Source organism: Protopterus annectens, chromosome 1.part0 (genome assembly GCF_019279795.1).
Source record: "Protopterus annectens isolate FY-2018-M chromosome 1.part0, PAN1.0, whole genome shotgun sequence".
NCBI classification, from domain to species: domain Eukaryota; kingdom Metazoa; phylum Chordata; order Ceratodontiformes; family Protopteridae; genus Protopterus; species Protopterus annectens.
In genome coordinates, this window is record NC_056725.1 from 904,742,182 (window position 1) to 904,761,207 (window position 19,026).

At 38.5% G+C, this 19,026-nt stretch overlaps 1 protein-coding gene across 3 annotated transcripts in view; it reads right to left on the reverse strand.

The window, feature by feature from the left end:
* Positions 1 to 19,026, reverse strand: part of COL12A1 (collagen type XII alpha 1 chain) — a 589,904-nt gene that overhangs the window by 224,917 nt on the left and 345,961 nt on the right. For all 3 annotated transcript variants that reach the window (XM_044063907.1, XM_044063925.1, XM_044063915.1), the window contains 3 exons: positions 17,418 to 17,550; positions 16,526 to 16,665; positions 8,827 to 8,956 (listed from right to left, as the gene is read on the reverse strand). In XM_044063907.1, coding sequence (XP_043919842.1) covers positions 8,827 to 8,956; positions 16,526 to 16,665; positions 17,418 to 17,550 — 403 coding nt within the window. The remainder of the gene's footprint in view (positions 1 to 8,826; positions 8,957 to 16,525; positions 16,666 to 17,417; positions 17,551 to 19,026) is intronic.

Here is a 19,026-nt window from a genome sequence, read left to right on the forward strand (position 1 = left end):
TTGAATGATTTTGTTATATTAAGGAAGTTGATTTATGTTGGCAGATTTTTATGTTAATTACTTTATAGAGATAATTGTTAGAAGTGTTTTTTTTTTCATTTATATGGGGGGGGTCATGGCTGAGCTAAATAAAAACTGGGTTTTATATAACAAAGAGGAAAGGGAAGGGTGGAGCTTAACAAAACCAGTGTTTTAGCAGCACTGGGTACCTATTGGACATTAAGCTCTATGTTCAATGATGGGGAGGATGCGATGGCTAGAGTTTTGGAATTAAAGTGCATTTGTTTCAGATGTGGCAGCTAAAAAGAAGACAATTATAGATAAGAGTTGGGACAAGAAGTATTACAAAACAGAAAAAATAAAGAATAATGTTGAGCAGGATAAGTAAGACAAGAAAGGAAAGATAAGATATTATGAATAAATATAACATACAGCCACTGAAGAGGATTAGAGGAAGAAATTGGACTTAAGAAAACTAAAAACTGAGATAAAGGAATAGTTTTAAAATCAAAATGCATGTCACATTTTTTTATGGAAACTTACATTAAATAAATTGCCAGTAAAGGTAATGTAAAATATAAGAAATTTAAGCAATACATGGAAAGGAATTGCCATATCCGAGATGCATGTCATTTTAGAATGTAAAACACAAAGGGAATCTTGGGACAAGAGTAGAGATATGAAAAAAGTACAGAATTTAAGCACAGATATATTATAGAAGACAAATCAAATATCGATCAAACAGCCAAAATAATTTTTACATGCATTTGCATGTGTGGATGGCATGATGTAGTGAAGTTTTAGAATATTGCTGAGATAAGAAAAAATTTAATTTTGGTTATGGGTGAAAAGTTGGAGCATTTAAATGGAAAATATATGTATGACAAATAGCAAGACAATATGTTTGAAACTCTTGTAAAATACAAAAATAAGTATAAAATAAAAATAAAAATGTAAATAAGATGGGTTTATGTATATTATAAAGACTCATTTGCAATAACCTCAAAGAAAACTGGAACACATAGTGCTGGTTTTATTGATGAATATGCTGAAGTGGGATGGGTGAAGTAACAAAGTGTGAGAAAAAAAGGAGAGTGGTGAAGGCCAAGACTGGATAATGGAAGTGTACGTGAAAACAACCTTGTGGAAAATAAAGATCAATTAAGTTAATGAAAGTGGAAGAAGGAAAAAGCAATGAACGATTTTGTACAGTAAGGGTGTGGGAAAATGGAGAAGAAATAAATTTGATAAGTATGTTCAATAAAGCAAATGAGAAAAAGTTTTAAGCTCTATGGAGTGTGCTATGTATAACTGGAAGACAATGCGTGTGGCTGAAATACAAAAAGCTTGATCTAAAAAGATTCAAAGTCAAAACACCTAAAACAAAAGTAAAAAAAATGGTGGGCATGCCCTCTACAATCCCTGCTGGTTTATATGAGTGTATATATATATATATATATATATATATATATATATATATATATATATATATATATATATATATATATATATATATATATCAACTTCGAGTTCACACAGCAATTGGGAAAGGGCAAGTGGCCAGGTAGAGGTCTTCTATGGTGTGTGTAACAGAAACTAATGCACTTTGCAATCCATTTAGAGACTGCTTGTTTTGAGACAAGCTTGCCCATTTTCCCTTCTGCAAATGATACCAACAACTGGTCTACCATGTTCATAGTCTTTGCTCAGTCTAAGTACTACTTGAAATGTCTTTCACCATCCAGTGAGTGGAGGATTCTTTCCACTTTGTTCTCTGGGTTTGGGAAGAAGACTGTCAGATAGAAGACTGGTTAAGGCTGAGTTCTGAAACTACTTTTGGCATGAATGATGGGTTTGTTCTGAGGGTTACCCTGTTCCTGTAGAAGACAGTGATGGGCTCTATACACATGACAGCTTGCAGCTCAGAGACTCTTCTAGCAAAAGTGATGACTATAAGGAAGGTGGTCTTCTAGGTGAGCATCTTGAGAGATGCAGTAGCAACCAGTTCAAAGGGAGGTAGGGTTACTTTTCCAAAATGTAGTTTAGGTCCCATGCTGGAAGAAGGTCCCTTCTGGTAGGTTTCAAGTGAATCACCTCTTTTCCAAACAGTTTCATGTGAGGCTGAGAGAAGAATGGTGGAGTAATCTGCAAGTAAGCGGAGTTAGCAAAAGCATGAATCTTTGTTCTGGAATAAGAAAGGCCCTGTTCAAACAGGTGTGATAGATAAAGCAGTACTGAATTGATGTCTGCATGAGCTAGGATAGTCTATCAGCCATGACACCAGGTGGAAAATCTCTTCCATTTTGCCACGTATGATTTTTCTGGTGTTAGGCTTTCTGGCCTCCTTTAGAATCAATAGCACATCTTTTGGGTAAGACATAAAGGTAGGTGTCATGAGTCAGTCCTCCAGGCAGCTAGATTGAGTGATGCCATGTTGGGATGGAAGACTGATCCCTGATTTGTCTGAATAGGTCTATGTCCTTTGGGAGTATATAAAACCTCCCCTTGCTGAGGGTGAGTAGGGAGAACCAGTGTTGTTTGGGCCAAAAGGTGGCTACCTGTAACTTGCTCGGCCTGTCAGTCCTGATCTTTGTAATTACCCTCAGAATCAAAAGTAATGGGGGAAAGGCATACAGGAACCTGTAGGTCCATGTAAGGGAGAAGGCATCTATCATCCAGGCTCCCTCCTCTTGTGTTCTGGAGCAAAACCCAACAAGTTGTTTGTTGTGGAGATAGGCAAAATGCTGTACAGAGGGGATTCCCAAAAAAGTGATGATAATAGGATTACTTCCCTTTTCAACATCCACTCACTTGAATCTAGTAAATCTCTATTTGGGGAGTCTGCAAGGAGATTGCTATGGCCAGGAATGTACAATGCTATGAGAGTGATCCCAAGTCTTGGGATAACATCCGCATCTTTCTGGTAAGGCTGCACAGTGAGTAAGCAAGGTCACCCCTTGTTTGTTTATGTACCACATGACTGTCCAGATTTCTAGCGTTTCTGGGCTTAAATGCTGTCAGAAAGCTTTTAAGGCCAGGAGGACTGAACATTTCCTTTAGATTGATATGCAACTTCCTCTGTTGTGGAAACCAAATGCCCTGTACCCTCAGTAGGCCTAAATGGGCTCCACAAGCTCCCTAGGTTATGGCTAAGCTGTCTGTGGTGATGGACTTGCTTGAGGCAGCGTGAAGATTACTCCTGGGTTCTTTTGTATGGTGTTCTTCCATTACAGGAGTTCCTTCTTGAGGCATGGGAGCAAGGGGGGAAGGGTTTATAGGGACAGAGTGTTGTTTTCAGGCATTTTTGAGAAACCACTGGAGCTTCTTCATGTGTAGTTTTGCTAAAGGGACCATCAGGATACATGAAGCCATGTACCCTAACATCCTTAAGAACTCTCTGGCTGAGATAAGTTGTTATGAGTAGGCTGTTTAAATAATCTATCAGGAAAACCAGTTTGTCCTGAGGGACAAACACTTTCTGTTGGGTACACTCTACCCAACACTTTCTGTTGGGTTGAGTCTATCAGGTCCTCCAGAAACACGACCCTTTAGGAAGCAGTCTACAGAGGTCTGGAGGGCATCCAGGGTCTCTAAGGTGGATCTTCTCTGGATGACACAGTCATCTAGGTAGGATAGATGTGTACCCCAGCATTCTGCAATGTCCTATTAGGTGTGTCAAGTATTCTACAACACTTTTGGGGCAGAAGAAAGGCCAAATGGCAGGGTACAAAATTAGAAGTGGGAGCCTGAGGCTAAGAATCATAGGTATTTTCTATGGCTGATTGTTATAGAAACATGAAGGTAAGAGTCCTTTAGGTCAATGCTGCCCATGTAGGCATCCTGAGAAATAATGGGTAGCAGCTTTTGCAAAATAAGCATCTTGAATTTTGGCATGTAGAGGAATTTATTTCGCTTTGAGAGACCCGGGATAGGTATCCAAGCTCCCCCTTTTCTTAAGACCAGGAAGACTCATGAATAAAAGCCTTTTCCCTGTTGACCCTAGGGAACTGGCTGTATGGACCCTTGCTGTAGTAAATCTTTGATAATTGGAGGTAAGAGGTTCTTGTTCCTTTGGAAGTCTTGGTATGCTCAAAAGCACTGAGGACCCATTGATAGCATTCCTGCTAGGGATCCAGGAAGGAGGAGGGGTAGAACACAGTCACAGCTGTTCTCTGGGTTGGGTGTGCTCTTTGGTGGCACCCAATCTATGATGCTGCTCTGTTTGCCATCTTCTGGATTACCTTGGTCTTTTTCCACAAAGAGGCCTCCCCTTTTCTTGTCTAAGTGTAAAGGGTCAAGGTTTAGAGGGTTAGTTTCTATGGTACCTCAGGGGTGAGGACAAGTAGAATTCTTTGACAGTTTTAATTTTTTTTTTCCTTATTTGTCTAGTTCCTTGAAGAATTGTTCACCTGGGGGTCCAAACAGAAATACTGTGTCTAGTAGAGCATCCAATAACTCTGCTTTTATTTGGTCTGACAGTGGCTGAGTTCTGAGATAAGAATGTGTGAGGATAACTGAACCTGTGGCAGCTTCTCTTTCAGAATTACCTAAAGTGTGAAAACCACATTTCAAGGAGTGTCTGGCTAGCTGTAGAGTTTACTTAGCTATCTTCTGTGCCTCCTTATACAAGGTTCTAGCTGACAATGAATCATGTTTTGTATTAATTTATCTTGAAGTTCTTCTAAGTATTTTATCATATGGAATTGGCAATTTAAATCTCTAATGGCTAGGGTTGCAGAGGTATAAGTTTTCTTGCCAAACCTGTAGTCTGTTTTCCCTGTCATTAGGTAAGGAATGCCTGGAAGGTCCTTTAGGCACCCCTTTACTAGATTCAGTGGTGACCAAAGAGAGATCAGTTTTGAGATTTTTGTAGAGATTCTTGTGCAATTCAAGCACTCTGAAAAATCTGCCTGACTTTTTTGGTGCAGATCATAAGGAGTCAGGATGTAGGTCTCTATCCTCAAAAACATCTAGTACAATGTGTACTGGAGACATAGCCTATGGTCTAGGAGAAGATAAATTCAAAAGTTCCCTGTAGTGTATGACTGTGCCTGCTTACTCTTCCAGTTAGAAGCTTTCCTAATTTTGTGTAATGCGTAACCAAAGGAAAGGTCTTTGAATGGGGATGCTAAAGAGACAGTATCATATGAGTCTGAGTTAGGGTAGGTTTGGAGTTGTAAATGACCCAAATAAGAGAGCTCTTCCTCATCTTCAGAGGATGATGAATTATCCTCCTTTTGGAAGGCTACTTCCCTTGTTCTTCTAGATGGCATCAGAGAAGCCTTAGAAAAGGGTTTTGAGCATTCTCTGGATATAATGAAAGCCAAGAATTCCATGTGCTATTTTGACCAGATCTTGATTTCAGTCTGAGATGCGGAGCTGAGGGTGGAGGCAAAGCCAGGGTGAAAGCTCATTTGGGTTTGAAAGATCATTTCACTGGCATGGTTGAGCGATGCAGGCATCCATTCATAACCTCAGTAGGAACATCGGAAGTTGGGGGGAATATAAGGTCTCCCTGCAAGACCACTTCATGCAAGACAAAAGCTAATGCCTGCATTGTGGTGTCAGACCCAACTAACATGTCAGCAGTGGTGCTAGTTGGTAGGCCAGGGACTGTGGTGACCTTATATGGAGTCACATGAGGGGGTTCCAGCCTAGCAGTCACCAGTCCCAGGCGCTTTGGTTGACATAGTGGTTGACACAGAAGTTTCTTCTGCAGTCTCAGGATCCCTAGGTTTTTATTTGTTTGCTTTTTAGGGATTACACGAGTGGCCAATGTAGCGACTGCTGGACCTGCAGGACTTGAAGGTCGCAATGCTACTGAAGAAGTCAACAACAAGGGCTCCATATCAGCAGCGAGTACCTCAACCCTACATTTAGGATTTTTTGCACAAAACTTAGCACAATCAGAGCTATTAGAGCCGTCGTGCTAAGAACCCATGCAAAATAAGCAAAATGAGTGACAATCATTATGCAGGATTTATTTCCTAAAAGACAGTTGTTAACTTTTTTGAACATTAATTACAGAAGAAATTTCCCCATTGCAGTATTTATTTGTCTGGAAGCAGTGGAACTCTGGAAACACCAGCCAACCAACAGACCGTGTGCATGTAAAACACGAGAGAAGCGTATCAGACTGCACGGCTAGAAAGAACTGAAGATAGCACTGGTAGATGCCTTTCTTATACCCTGATGTCTAGACATTGGTCATTGAGTGTCCATCGGTTTAGCATGACACTAAGATTTTGGATATTGGGCTGGTCACAGGCTTCTGCATGGCAGGAAGTTCCAAGGATTAGTACTGCAACATATTATGTGAGGAACATCTTTTTATATCTAAGTTTTCTGGTGTTTTATGGTTCTTCTGAGCATGTACACTAAGTCAAATGAACCCGGTCTATTATTATTATCAAACACATTGAGGTCATCACTTTCCTTTAAGCTTGTTGCCAGCAATTCTGCCTTATGCATTTTAGGAACTTAAAACACTAAGAGGTTTTCTTTAAATATTCCTCTTCGTATAAGTGACTGTTAATTTTCCTTCTTCTGTGCTCTCTTTTGACCTCTGCATATTTAATCTCTATCAGCACTGTTTTCTTTGTTGTATAAGTAAAGTTTTATTTATTCACTTTTAAGCTATTGGCTGGTCTTTATTATTTTTATATGCATTATTTTTAGTTATTATCTGAGAATGGATTATAATCATTTAACATGACAGGCTGATAAAGCAGTAGCTTTCACTTTCAATTAGCTGGACTGGTTGAACCTACTACCATGGAAATATCATTTTTTAAGCTTTACATCTGGCTAAAATAAAATGTTGCAGGTAAATGGTGTTTGTGTGACCTTTAGCTAAATTTAGGTTGGTGGCAATACTACCATGCCAGTTAGAAAGATGTAGGATTTGTTTTATTCTGTCAACCTTCCATGGAAAATTTAGTGTGTTTGTGTTTATAAATTACTACATCTTTCTAATTTCACTAGTTTCAGTGAAACTGTGTACCTTTCCATGCAGCGATGCAGTTTTGATTATATGATTTCATTCCCATTGCAATACGCTTTGATTTGATGACACATAGTTAAATATGTGTGTGTGGGTGTGTGTGTGTGTGTGTGTGTGTGTGTGTGTGTGTGTGTGTGTGCGCGCATCTATATACGCGTGCGATTGTGCTATAAATCGGCACATGTATTTATATACAGACAAACTATATAAAGATATGTAGATAAACAGCAGTTTGTGGTCATCTCACAGATTGCTGATCCTATTCCCATGAACCTAGAATCAGTGAACCATGAACCTCAGGAACAAGTTTTTGTATTGTTTCTCCAGATGGGAAAGTCCAGATTCCTTGTCCCTCACGTAGTTGCTGAATTGAGGATCATTGGATTCTGATCAACAATTTGTCTATTATAACCTAGTCAATGAAAAAGACTGCTAAAAAAGAGCCAGGGTGACAGATTATTATTGTTATTATTAATGTTACTACAACTGAGGGGAAGCCTTCACTTTTTCCATGTGCCATCCAAATATCTAGCAGGACAGCTGTAGTTTACAACTCCAGCTTCATCTGTAAGATTGCTTCATCCTGGAGAAAATAATTGCCTGCAGCTTCTAGCAGTCTAGATATAAAATTAGAATTTGTTAATAATGTGAGTATATGGCAAAGTAAATGCACTTGTAGTCAGCTGATGCTACTAATCCAAAATAAGTACTTTCTCATCTTTGTAGCAGTCCTTTCTTGCAAGGTGACGAGCATCATAAGTAACCTCTATTTATCACGCTTTTGCTAGCACCACTGCATTCATAGGGCACTCAGCCCACTTAGTGTAATAAAGAACCACATATATGAGGCAGTCACTCCTTTCAATGTTACTTATGACGTAGCCTTACCTATTAGTATTACACTTGAGCATTATAAGCATCTTCAATGGTGTTTGGGTGTTTAAGTGACATTACTCAGTATTTGAATAGGGACTGTGGTACAAGTTCTGTACTGTTTTGATTACTTCAAAAGAACCTACAGCGACTACACTCTCAAAAAAATCACTCATTCTCATTTTACAGTGCTGAACTGTCATATGTTTTAATTATGAGACAGACTTACAGCTTGAGTAAAAATCATGACAAATAATTAATGCATCTCTTTTGAAAACAATAAAAATGGCCATAGTTGAATTGTAATACTTTCATTCTAGAAGATTAAGAGACTTAAATGTTGATTTATCTCATTTGTGGGTTTCCTCCGGGTGCTCCAGTTTCCTCCCACATCCCAAAGACATGCTGTAGGTGAATTGGACACTCTAAATTGGCCCTAGGCGTGAGTGCATGCGTGTGTGTGTCTTCTGTGGAAGGTTGGGCGCCAGGCTGGCGACTCGACACCGTAAAACTCCACTGCCAATCATGAGTGGACAGGTGATCTGCTGTGGTGACCCCTAACTGGAAAAGCCGAAAGAAGAAGAAGAAGTTCACAAAAGCATTCAACTCCCTAAAACATTTCAGGTCTACAGCTTATCATCTTAACATTCCAATGTCCAACATTATTAAGTACTTTAAAAAGTATCAATACTCAATGTAATGCAGAGATCGTTCTCAAAGAACAACAATAAGATAATATTCAGGCAGTTATTTCAAGCCAATAAAACTCCCTACAGTTATACAACAGACATTATAAATAATGGTGAATGAGGTAAACTGTTACCAGAAAGCATCATGGCAAATAATTTCATTTCTATTGATACGTTTCTAAACTTGTGTCAGTATTTAACAAGGACTGACCAATATAAAAGTTTACAAAGTTTTTTTTTTCAAAATTTTTATTTACTTACAGGTCCTTCCATTTCCTGAAAGACGTTTGCCATCCCCTTCACTAAAGTTTGGAACAACTGTGACAGTATATGGAGTGTCTGGCTGAAGATTCTTAAGAACAGTAGAATATGAATTTCCTGGTACTGACACCTGTTTGTCAAAACAAAATATATAAAATATATTTAGCGTTATAAAAACTATTTAGGATGCACATACATGCACAAGAGCTGCTGTAATGGCATCAGGCTTTCTGTTTTCAAAACAGAGTGCAGCATTTATATATTATACATTGTCTCCCAACTCTTGGGTTTATCAAAACACACACTTATTTAATGAAACTGTACTGCTTGCTAAACAAAGAAGACACAGTGCCCGACATGACTAGTGCCTGAAATTCAGGTAACAACAAAGGTTCCTATATTCAGTCTTTCACTTGTTAACGGCTTAATTTAATTCAGGGTCAGAAGGAAGCATGTCTTAGCTCTCAGTGGGTACATGGTGAAGAAACTAGTCCTCAATAGGATGCCAATCTACTGTACGGCAGACAAAACTCACTCAAAAAGTATGCAAAAGTAGAGGCAATTTAGAGACCCAACAATTCACCTATTGCATTTCTTTGGAATGTCAGAAGAAACTAGATTACCTGAAAAAAAAAACAAAGGGGCATACAGATTCTGCAATGGAGGTTTCTACACCCAAGAATGATCTTAACAGCCAATCACAATGGAGCAACAGATGGTAGCCACTGTGTTGATCACAACAGAAGTTAACTTTCACAAAATACTAGAGACAAAGCCTCCCTGGATTCAATATAGTGTGAGGTATAAAGAATACAGGATCTCCTCCATAAAGGAACATTTCAGCACTGAAGATGACAGCAGTATGGTCTGAATCACTGAACAGACCCACCAGAAAACTGTCTGTAAAACAAACCAGAAAATGCCATCTCAAACCATGGCATGTAGTCATACTGGATGTAAACATTAAAAAGATGGCTGAAGGAAAAGATCACAGGGAAATGAAAGGACATGGACTAGATAAGAATGACAGCACATATAGGTTCATAGGTGAGTATTAGGCTAGCTGCTGCAGACAAGCTGGCCTCGTGGGCTATTTTAAACCTAGCCAAGTTCCATTTCAAAGGTGAGAATCAAAACCTGTGCCTTGTGCTTATGAGCTAAACACCTTAAACATTCTACCAACTCCCAAGTTAAATTGAGGGCAGTCAAAGGGTACACAGAATATTCTAGAAATGGAAATGATGGGAGGAATAAGGACTGGCTGTACTCAAGTAAATTCACATGCAGATTAGGTAGAGATACCAGTGGTGAAGAAAAAGAAGGAACACATATAACAAGAGTGTAGAAAACTCTGAAAGAATGCTGGCTTCTTACCACGGATGTATGAAGCTCTGGCTGTAGCATCAGTGACAGCAACAAAAGCAAGCTAAGAGGTCCAGAATGATGAATCTCTGACAGCAGCCCTAACAATAATAGAGCATGATATCATGAAAGCACACTGACTGCAACTCTGACATAGCAATCACTGCATTTAGTCTAATGATCAGCAAGGAGTGGGGTTAGCTTATTAGCAAAAAGACCAAGAGTACTAGAAGATGTCTTTTCCCATTTTTGCACATGGGGTCAGGGTGTCACTTCAAAGTGACAATTATCTAGGATCGAGGTTTACACCACCAGATGGCTACCCATGCCACATTATTTCTTCCACACCATACACCTGCATGCACACTCACACCTATGGCCAGTTATGAGTATCCAATCCCCTACTGCATTTCTTTGGAATGTGGGATGTGACCAGAGCATCGAGAGGAGACCCATGCAAACACATGGAGAACATGCAGACTCTACACAGAAGGCACCCCAGCAGAGAATCCAACTAGGGAACCTCTTCCTATGAGGCAACAACACAATCTGCTGTGCCACTGTACTGCCCATACCAGCTTAAGATTTGTGTTTCTGTTTTGCTCCTGATGAGAGCAGTAAGTGCACATGTAGGATCTTCCTGATTGGTCTGGTTGCTGTTCAATGCATCTACAAGGAAAATGGCACAACAAGCCTACAGATCCCTGCATCACCTGGGACAAGACTGTTGATCACCAAAGAGCCTTAGGCCTGCTTTTCATCCTGGGATTAGTGCTAATGTTTTGCTTCTGGGGAGAGAAGAAGCAAATGGTCACTGTATCCCAGCAATTTGAGACCAGCAGTAGTAGTAGACAGGTAGGAAACAATCAGGTGAAACCCCATTATTCATCAGTCTTGACAAAGCTAATTCTTTCTTTCTTTTCAGGAACTACTGTCTAACCTAACTTCAGAATATCTCCCTAAATACTTCACCCATAAACCATTATGGTCTACTTTAGCAATTTCCCCCTGTATAGATCCAGGCACCTTGAGTTGACATTTTTTCCTGTAAAACCACCCTTGAAATTTCACTGATACCTACTTGCACATAGGGTAACTAGTCTGCAGTGACAGGCACTGCCCCAGAGTTGCAGACCAGATACTCCTGACTTGACTTTATATTTTTATCGCAATTGTCTAATCACTAAAAAAGCCTGATGCCATAAATATGAACTTTCCACTACCTCTGTTACCAGTATGGTGGATACTGGCATCCTGAGGAAATACAGAAATTGCCTCATGTTTACTGGCAACCAGCTAATGCTAAAACAAACAGATAAGGTATGTGACAGATGCATCTACACAACGTCACTAGAGGAAAAGCTCTCGGAGAAAAGCACTAATAATGTCAATCAGGTTGTCAGTACTACATACTCTGTACCTATCACACACAGTACGAAGCAAACATATAGACCCACATATGCTGTGGCACTTAAATGTAACCTTTTTAAATCCCAAAGACCCCCTAGATGAGGTACATATAAATATCCTCAGCAACCCCAAATGCACTCTTTCAAAACAACACACACAAACACTTCTCATGGAGCCTCTACTTTTAAGCCCATAAGGCAAGACACCACACAGCCCAACATTCATATCAATGGAGACTCCATTGTGAGACACTCTGATGTCCCTCTCACCAGGATGAGCAAGGAGAAAGTCACAGTTAGTTGCTTATCAGGGGCCAGGATCTGCCATATTATAAATGCACTCAGGTCAATAGACCACAAGTACCAGGATATTTCAGTCATAGTCTCTGGAGATGTAAATGACCTCAGACATACAGTGGATATAAAATGTGTACACACCCCTATTAAAATGCCAGGGTTTTGTGATATAAAAAAATGAGTCCACAATAAATAATTTCAAAACTTTTCACAGCTTTAGTGTGACCTATAACCTGCAAAATTCAACTGGAAAACAAACAAATCTGTTAGGGAAACAATATAATAAAATAAAAAAACATACAACAAGCTGGTTGCATAAGTGTGCACACCCTTAAACTAATACTTTGTTGAAGCACCTTTTGATTTAATTACAGCATTCAGTCTTCTTGGGTACACATCTGCCATCAAGTAAAGAGATTCTGATTAACCCCAAATAAAGTTCAGCTGTCCTAGTAGGATTTTCCTGACATTTACTCAGTTGCCTGCTACAGCAAAAGCCATGGTTCACAGAGAGCTTACAAAGCATCAAAGGGATCTCATTGTTGAAGGGTATCGGTCAGGATACAAAAAAATGTCCACAGCATTGGATATACCATGGAACACCGTGAAGACAATCATCAAAAAGTGGAGAAAATATGGGACAACAGTAATGTTGCAAAGAACTGACCGTCCCTCCAAAATTGATGAAAAGACAAGATGGAAATTGGTCAGAGAGGCTGTAAAGAGACGTACAGCAACACTGAAGGAACTGCAGGAATTTCTGGCAAGTACTGGTTGAGTACTACATGTGACAACAATCTCCCATATTCTCCATATGTCTGGGCTACTTGTTAGGGTTGCAAGATGGAAGCCTTTTCTTACACTAAAAAACATCCAGGCCTATCTAAAATTTGCAAAACAATGCATTAAGTCTCCCAAAAGCATGTGGGGAAAAAGTGTTATGGTCTGATGAGATCATGGTTGAACTTTTTGGCCACAATTCCAAAAGGTACATTTGGTGCAAAAAACAACACTTCACATCACCAAAAGAACACCATCCCCATGGTGAAGCATGGTGATGGCAGTATCATGCGTTGGGTTTGCTTTTCTTCAGATGGAACTGGGGCTTTAGTCAAGGTGGAGGGAATTATGAACAGTTCCAAATACCAGTCACTTTTGGCCCAAAACCTTCAGGAGCCTGCCAGAAAGCTGAAGATGAAGAGAAATTTCACCTTTCAGTATGACAATGACCCCAAGCATACTTCCAAATCAACAAAAGAATGGCTTCACCAGAAAAAAAATTAAGTTTTGGAATGGTCCAGCCAGAGCCCAGACCTAAATCCAATAGAAAATCTGTGGGGTGACCTGAAGAGGGCTGTGCACAAGAGATGCCCTCACAATCTGACAGATTTGGAGCACTTTTGCAAGGAAGAGTGGGCAAATATTGCCAAGTCAAGATGCGACATGCTGATAAGACTCCTATCCAAGAAGACTGAATGATGTAATTAAATCAAAAGCTGCTTCAACAAAGTATTAGTTTAAGGGTGCGTATGCAAAGTCATGGAAAGAAGTATCACGGAAATGATCAATAATGACATAGGACACCTCAAAACACTGGACCAAACCAAGTTTGGTTTTATCAAGGGCAGGCTGTGCCTACACAACCCGATGGACTTCTTTGAGAAGGTCATCAAAGCAATGGATGAGGGCAAAATGGTTCACACTGCCTACCTGGACCTGGCCAAGGCAGTTGACACAATACACCACTTAGGCATTGTTGACAAAATCAAGAAGCTAGGTATAAACCCTTATGTCACCCAGGGGTTAGCCAGCTGACTCACAGATAGGACCCAGGAAATCAGAATTGTGGAGTCCACCTCTACAAAGAGGCAAGTCACCAGCAGAGTTCCAGAGTTCCAGGGACTGCTTCTTTTTGGCATCTACTGCTATAAAGTCAAGGCCAATGTCAATAGCCTCTTGCTGCCTGAATTTGCAGATGACTGCAAATCAGGAACAGTAATAGAATCACCCACTGACACTAATGCTTTCCAGTAAAGGCTGACACAGATGAATAACTGGTGTCAGAGCCATGGACTAAAACTAAATGCCAAAAAATGATTAATAGTATCCTTCAGGAAATCAATTATCCCTGGCAGCTATTATATTGACAAGACACTCCTACAAGTCGAACAGTAGTTAGGGACTTGCGAGCACATGCAGGTAGTGAGCTAGCCTTTGGTTATCAATGTGTCTATCATATCATAATAAGGAAATAATTCTATGTTGTGCAGCTTATTAACAAAGGTATGGCATCTAGGTCCAAGGAGGTCAGCATTCATCAGACGTATCACAATCGCCCTTTGACATGTACCTAACCAGGCATATCCAACACCAGGAATGTCCACAGAGGTTCCTCATTAAAAGAAAACAGGGCATAAGCAACATGACCTAAGCAGAAAGTCTCAAAGCCCTATCCCTGTATTCTGTCTCCTACAAGCTTTTGATGGAAGACCTAAGGCTAGTATACAAGGTATTGTTGGACCCCACTTTGATGGACCTCCTGCATATCTGCAAAACAAACAGCACCAGAATTACCCATTTTAAAGACTTAAACATTGCCTGTAATATAAATAGGACCTGCTGGAGAGACAGGTATGTATCCCAGAGACTACTCCTTCTAAGGAACAGGCTCACCATCCATGTGAAGCAGAGTTCCTCCCTAACCCAATGCAGGTGTAACTTGGAAAATTAGATGGGGAACAGGAAATTCATTCCTGACTTTGCACCTATGTCTCTAATGGACACAGGCAGCCTATAAATGGTTCATATCCCAGGCCCCTTCTTGAAAATGTTTCATCTCTCAATCTCCTACTTAAACTTAACAAGGGTACCAGAACTTATCGGAGATTTGGGATGCATTGCTAGGCTTAAAAAGGCTGCAATGGTCATTACCCTGGTACAGATCTACGAACCTATAATACTAATATGGCAAGAAAAAGTGTATTGCAAAACTGTAAAAGGTGATAAAGTAAAAATGAAAACTACAATGAATGTTAGCATGAAATAATGGATCTTGAAAATTAACATTTATACCTGTTTTTTCTTCACATTTACACATAATACACATTTAAAGGCAATTCAGTTCTGTACATTGATATATTTCTCACAGAAGTTACAAGCACAAAATGACATTTCTGCTTCTGACTTATCTATCCCTTTTTCCCTTCTTCGTACAGAAAAGGATGTGGCATCAAATTCAGTCTCACTGATTAAATGACATTTGCAAATAAGGAAATATCACACTCTAGCTGACTAAGGCAAGGAAGAAAGGACTTGAAATCCACAAAATATCAATTTTTAGATACATCAAGTTGTCTTAGTTATTTCTTTAACCTTATGCAGGAGCTTTTCATAAACTGTCTAACACATACAAAGGAAACAAACATGTAACAGTAGCGCCAAAAAAAGGCATTGGTATTTCTTTGCAGGAATCTCCAACATGACAGTATCTTACTACTTCCATTCTCTAAAACAGCCTGTGGCGCTGCATACTTATCAGCTCTGGTCGCACACTATGGTACAGGCAAGAAAACAATGTCTGTCCCCATGAAGGCATTCAGGGTTAGAAAAAATATAAAACTATTCACAAGCAGCTGTTCTGCTGGAAGGTTTAGTTTTGGTAGATTTTCATGTCAAGATAAAATATGTACTTTTTTCAATTTTTGACTATAGCGGTCACTTTAAATCCAAGACATCCTGTGCAGTTAAATTCAGAGGTATTGCTAAAAAATGTAACCATGTCCTTGTTTAGTTATTACCCTTTATGGCAATGCAGTTTCCAGCAGGATGCAGTAGCAATGGCCCCAAGCTTATTTTCTAAGTAAAATCATAGTATGCAGGGTTCCTACCATTCTCAAATTTGTCATATTAAGAATTTCAGACATGACCAAACCAAAGTGTTTAGGTTTGTGGGAGAAATATTTTCCAAGAATACTGCACATTCATTAGGATGGTTATTTCAGAATGGAATGCTCTACTCCTTTACAGATGCCAACTGAATTAAGAAAATTATACAATATATTCTTTAAAAAATAACATGAAATAATTATAAATCGCCCACAATTAACAGGGCAAATTGATTCTGTACCTTTTCTGTGCCTGTAGCAGAACTGTGGAAGAAATTTTTATGCTGAAGGTAGTCTAATTTCAAAAAAGTCATAGCAATGACACTAGTGGGAAAAGAAACTACAACTAATTTTTTTTTGTGCACGCACTCTTGAATGCACATTACAGGCAGACTCACTATTTACTGTTTTAAGTTACATTTGATGTTTATGGGAATTTAATCTCAGCTGTAACTGCAATGTAACAATATAATACTATGAAACATTTTCTTCAACTGTTATTTATATGAAGAAAGACCACTAACATATTCTTTTCCATGTTATAAAGAAAATAGAATATAACAAATGTCACTTTAAAATGCTTTCTTATTAAAGTCTTTTGGTATTAAACTGCAAGCTGAACATACAGTGCATAATGAATTGCAATGGACTGTACTAGCATATTACTTTTTCCTGAAATTGTTTCTCTACAACATAGCATTCAGTTTTCTTTGCTAGGGGAAATAAATACAAAAATGAAACAATTACCATTTCCTCTGGTCCACCACTTGTTGGGACATAAAATACTTTATAATTAAGAACATTGCCTTCAGCAGGATCCCACCGTACACTCAGAGTGTTTACTGTTGGATTATATACTCGAAGATTCTTAACTCCGCCAAGTGGTTCTACAACAAATATGCAGTTATATTTTAATACATTATTCTTATAAACACAGCTTCATACTAGTAATAGTCTGTCTATGTTGCTATTACTTTTACTAACAATGTTGTGCAGGACTCTAAGAAACAATACAGTTCCAAGAAAAAAAGTAATAGACTTTGCTAACTGTCATAGTATATAGACATAAAATACTCAAGGCCTCATAAGGCACTGCAAGGCGTAGTTTACAAGTATAGCCTGAGCAATGTATTATGCAGTGTACCAGCTACATAAATACAGAGCCTCACTGGGTGCATTATAATTTTGAAAACACAGATTAATGCTTTGGAGGCTGCAATGATAGACATTTTTCAGTTTATCAGCTATAAACTAGAGCACATAATTAACCATTTGGTTTACAAATTGAGGACCTCTAATCAAGGACCTCTATGACTTCAGTCAGGGGGTTCCAATGATGCCTGACAGTCTTATTAATGGAAATACAATTGTATTATTCAGGGTGTCTTATTCATGGCTTCCCAGCCTCTTGGATTTGAAGCACTGTTATACAGCAATTAAAGTTCAGTATGAAATTCAGATTGCAGAAACAGCGTTACTCTTCTCTCTTTCCAGTTGCTGCCAGCATGCACATTAATGTATCCAGAGTAAAGTATAAGGTAGAGACACTCCTTGAAATATGGTAAGAACGCTAGACATTGTCATGTATTTAGAGCCATTTACTAGAAAGGAGACTGAAAGGTTACGTCTGTTAACTTACTTGTTTTGCCTTTTCCAGCTATCTGTCCTCCTTCTCTGTTTCCAGAGTAAATAGATGACACTACGATTGAGTAAGGTGTATCAGGCTGAAGCTTCTGTAGTATTACACTGTTTTGCTTGCCTTGCACAGAAGTCTTTAAAATGAAAAAAAAGAAAACAATTAGTTATTTGTTCATCTTTTAATTGAAAAAGTCATTGTTGGCTAGCTGAAGGAATTAATGAAAAATACACTTCATACTGCAATTTAATAGTTTGATTACTTCTGGATCTGTAACCCTCTCAACAAGGTTTAATGTAAAGCATGAACTCCTGCAGGACACCAGCCCATGAAAAGCTGGATGACTTTCAATACAGTACCAGGAGTCTTGCTATGTATTATTTTAAATAATACTTTATGTAAAAATTAGATACGTTCTGTTTAAGTATATGTAAATCCTGAGACTAAGTGAAACATGAAATGCATTGATTGTTCATTTCCCAAGAGTTACAGGCTGTGAGGCAGAAGCAAAAATGAATGCGTCAATAAAGCCTACAAAGTGCTGAGTGTTCTAAATTGAGGGTATAAATACAAGATATGAGAAAGACACATCATTTCTTGCAAAAATGTAGGACGTTGTGTATATTGCATTAATTTTTCTGGGTCCTCATGTCTTAGGACTTCTTAGCCTGTATTAACAATTGTTTTGTGGTATCCTCACAAGCAAGACTTCATCAAAGGAGGTGAGCAGAAATACAACAGGACTGAGACCCCTTGTGATGTTATTAATGCAAGACTTTTATAGCAATAGATATGGAGAAAAGAATGCATCAGGAAATAATAATAATATGCACTACTCTAACAGGAAAGATAAAATCATGAGCATTTCTATTGAATAAGTAAAAAAAAAGGTCTTCCACAATTTGCATTTTGCCAACAGTAGCTTCAGGTGGAGGATCTTGTGTGCCTCATTTCTGAATCATAGATACGTAAGCATGATCAAAACACAATGTATATTATTATGCAATTAACACCAACATAACAATTCTAACTGATAAGAGCTGCCAGACTACTAGAACACCCTGAAAATCCTTCCTAATGAGTAAATGCAATATAAAAAATAACTCTCTACAAACCACAAGTGCAAGCTTTAAAGCCTAGTAGATAATATATTTATAAATAAAACATGTACAGTCTGTCAACCAACAAATATAATCCAACATGCAGACAAAATAAAACAAGTAAGTGCTACCTCTTTAGTTATAAAGCTTCAAGATGACTTACACCATTCCTTTAAAAAACTGAAAATTGGACAAAACAATCTAAAATACTCCTAAGTCCAAATGAAATTAAATTAATGGACTTTTCATCTTTAACCTAACAAATCAATTTATGGCAATTTAAGCATATTATCTGTCAACAGTAATATAAATAATCTAGGAAAAAAACACAAAACTGCTGGTAATCATAACTGACCACAAATTAAGATTTGCCAACACATCCAGCATACAGTTCAGGAAAATCAGTCACAAACCGGGAGTTCTTTATAAAGATACATGCATATATTTTTATCTATCTATCTATTAATCTATCTCTCTATCTGTACATAAACATACACCAACGCACACACACA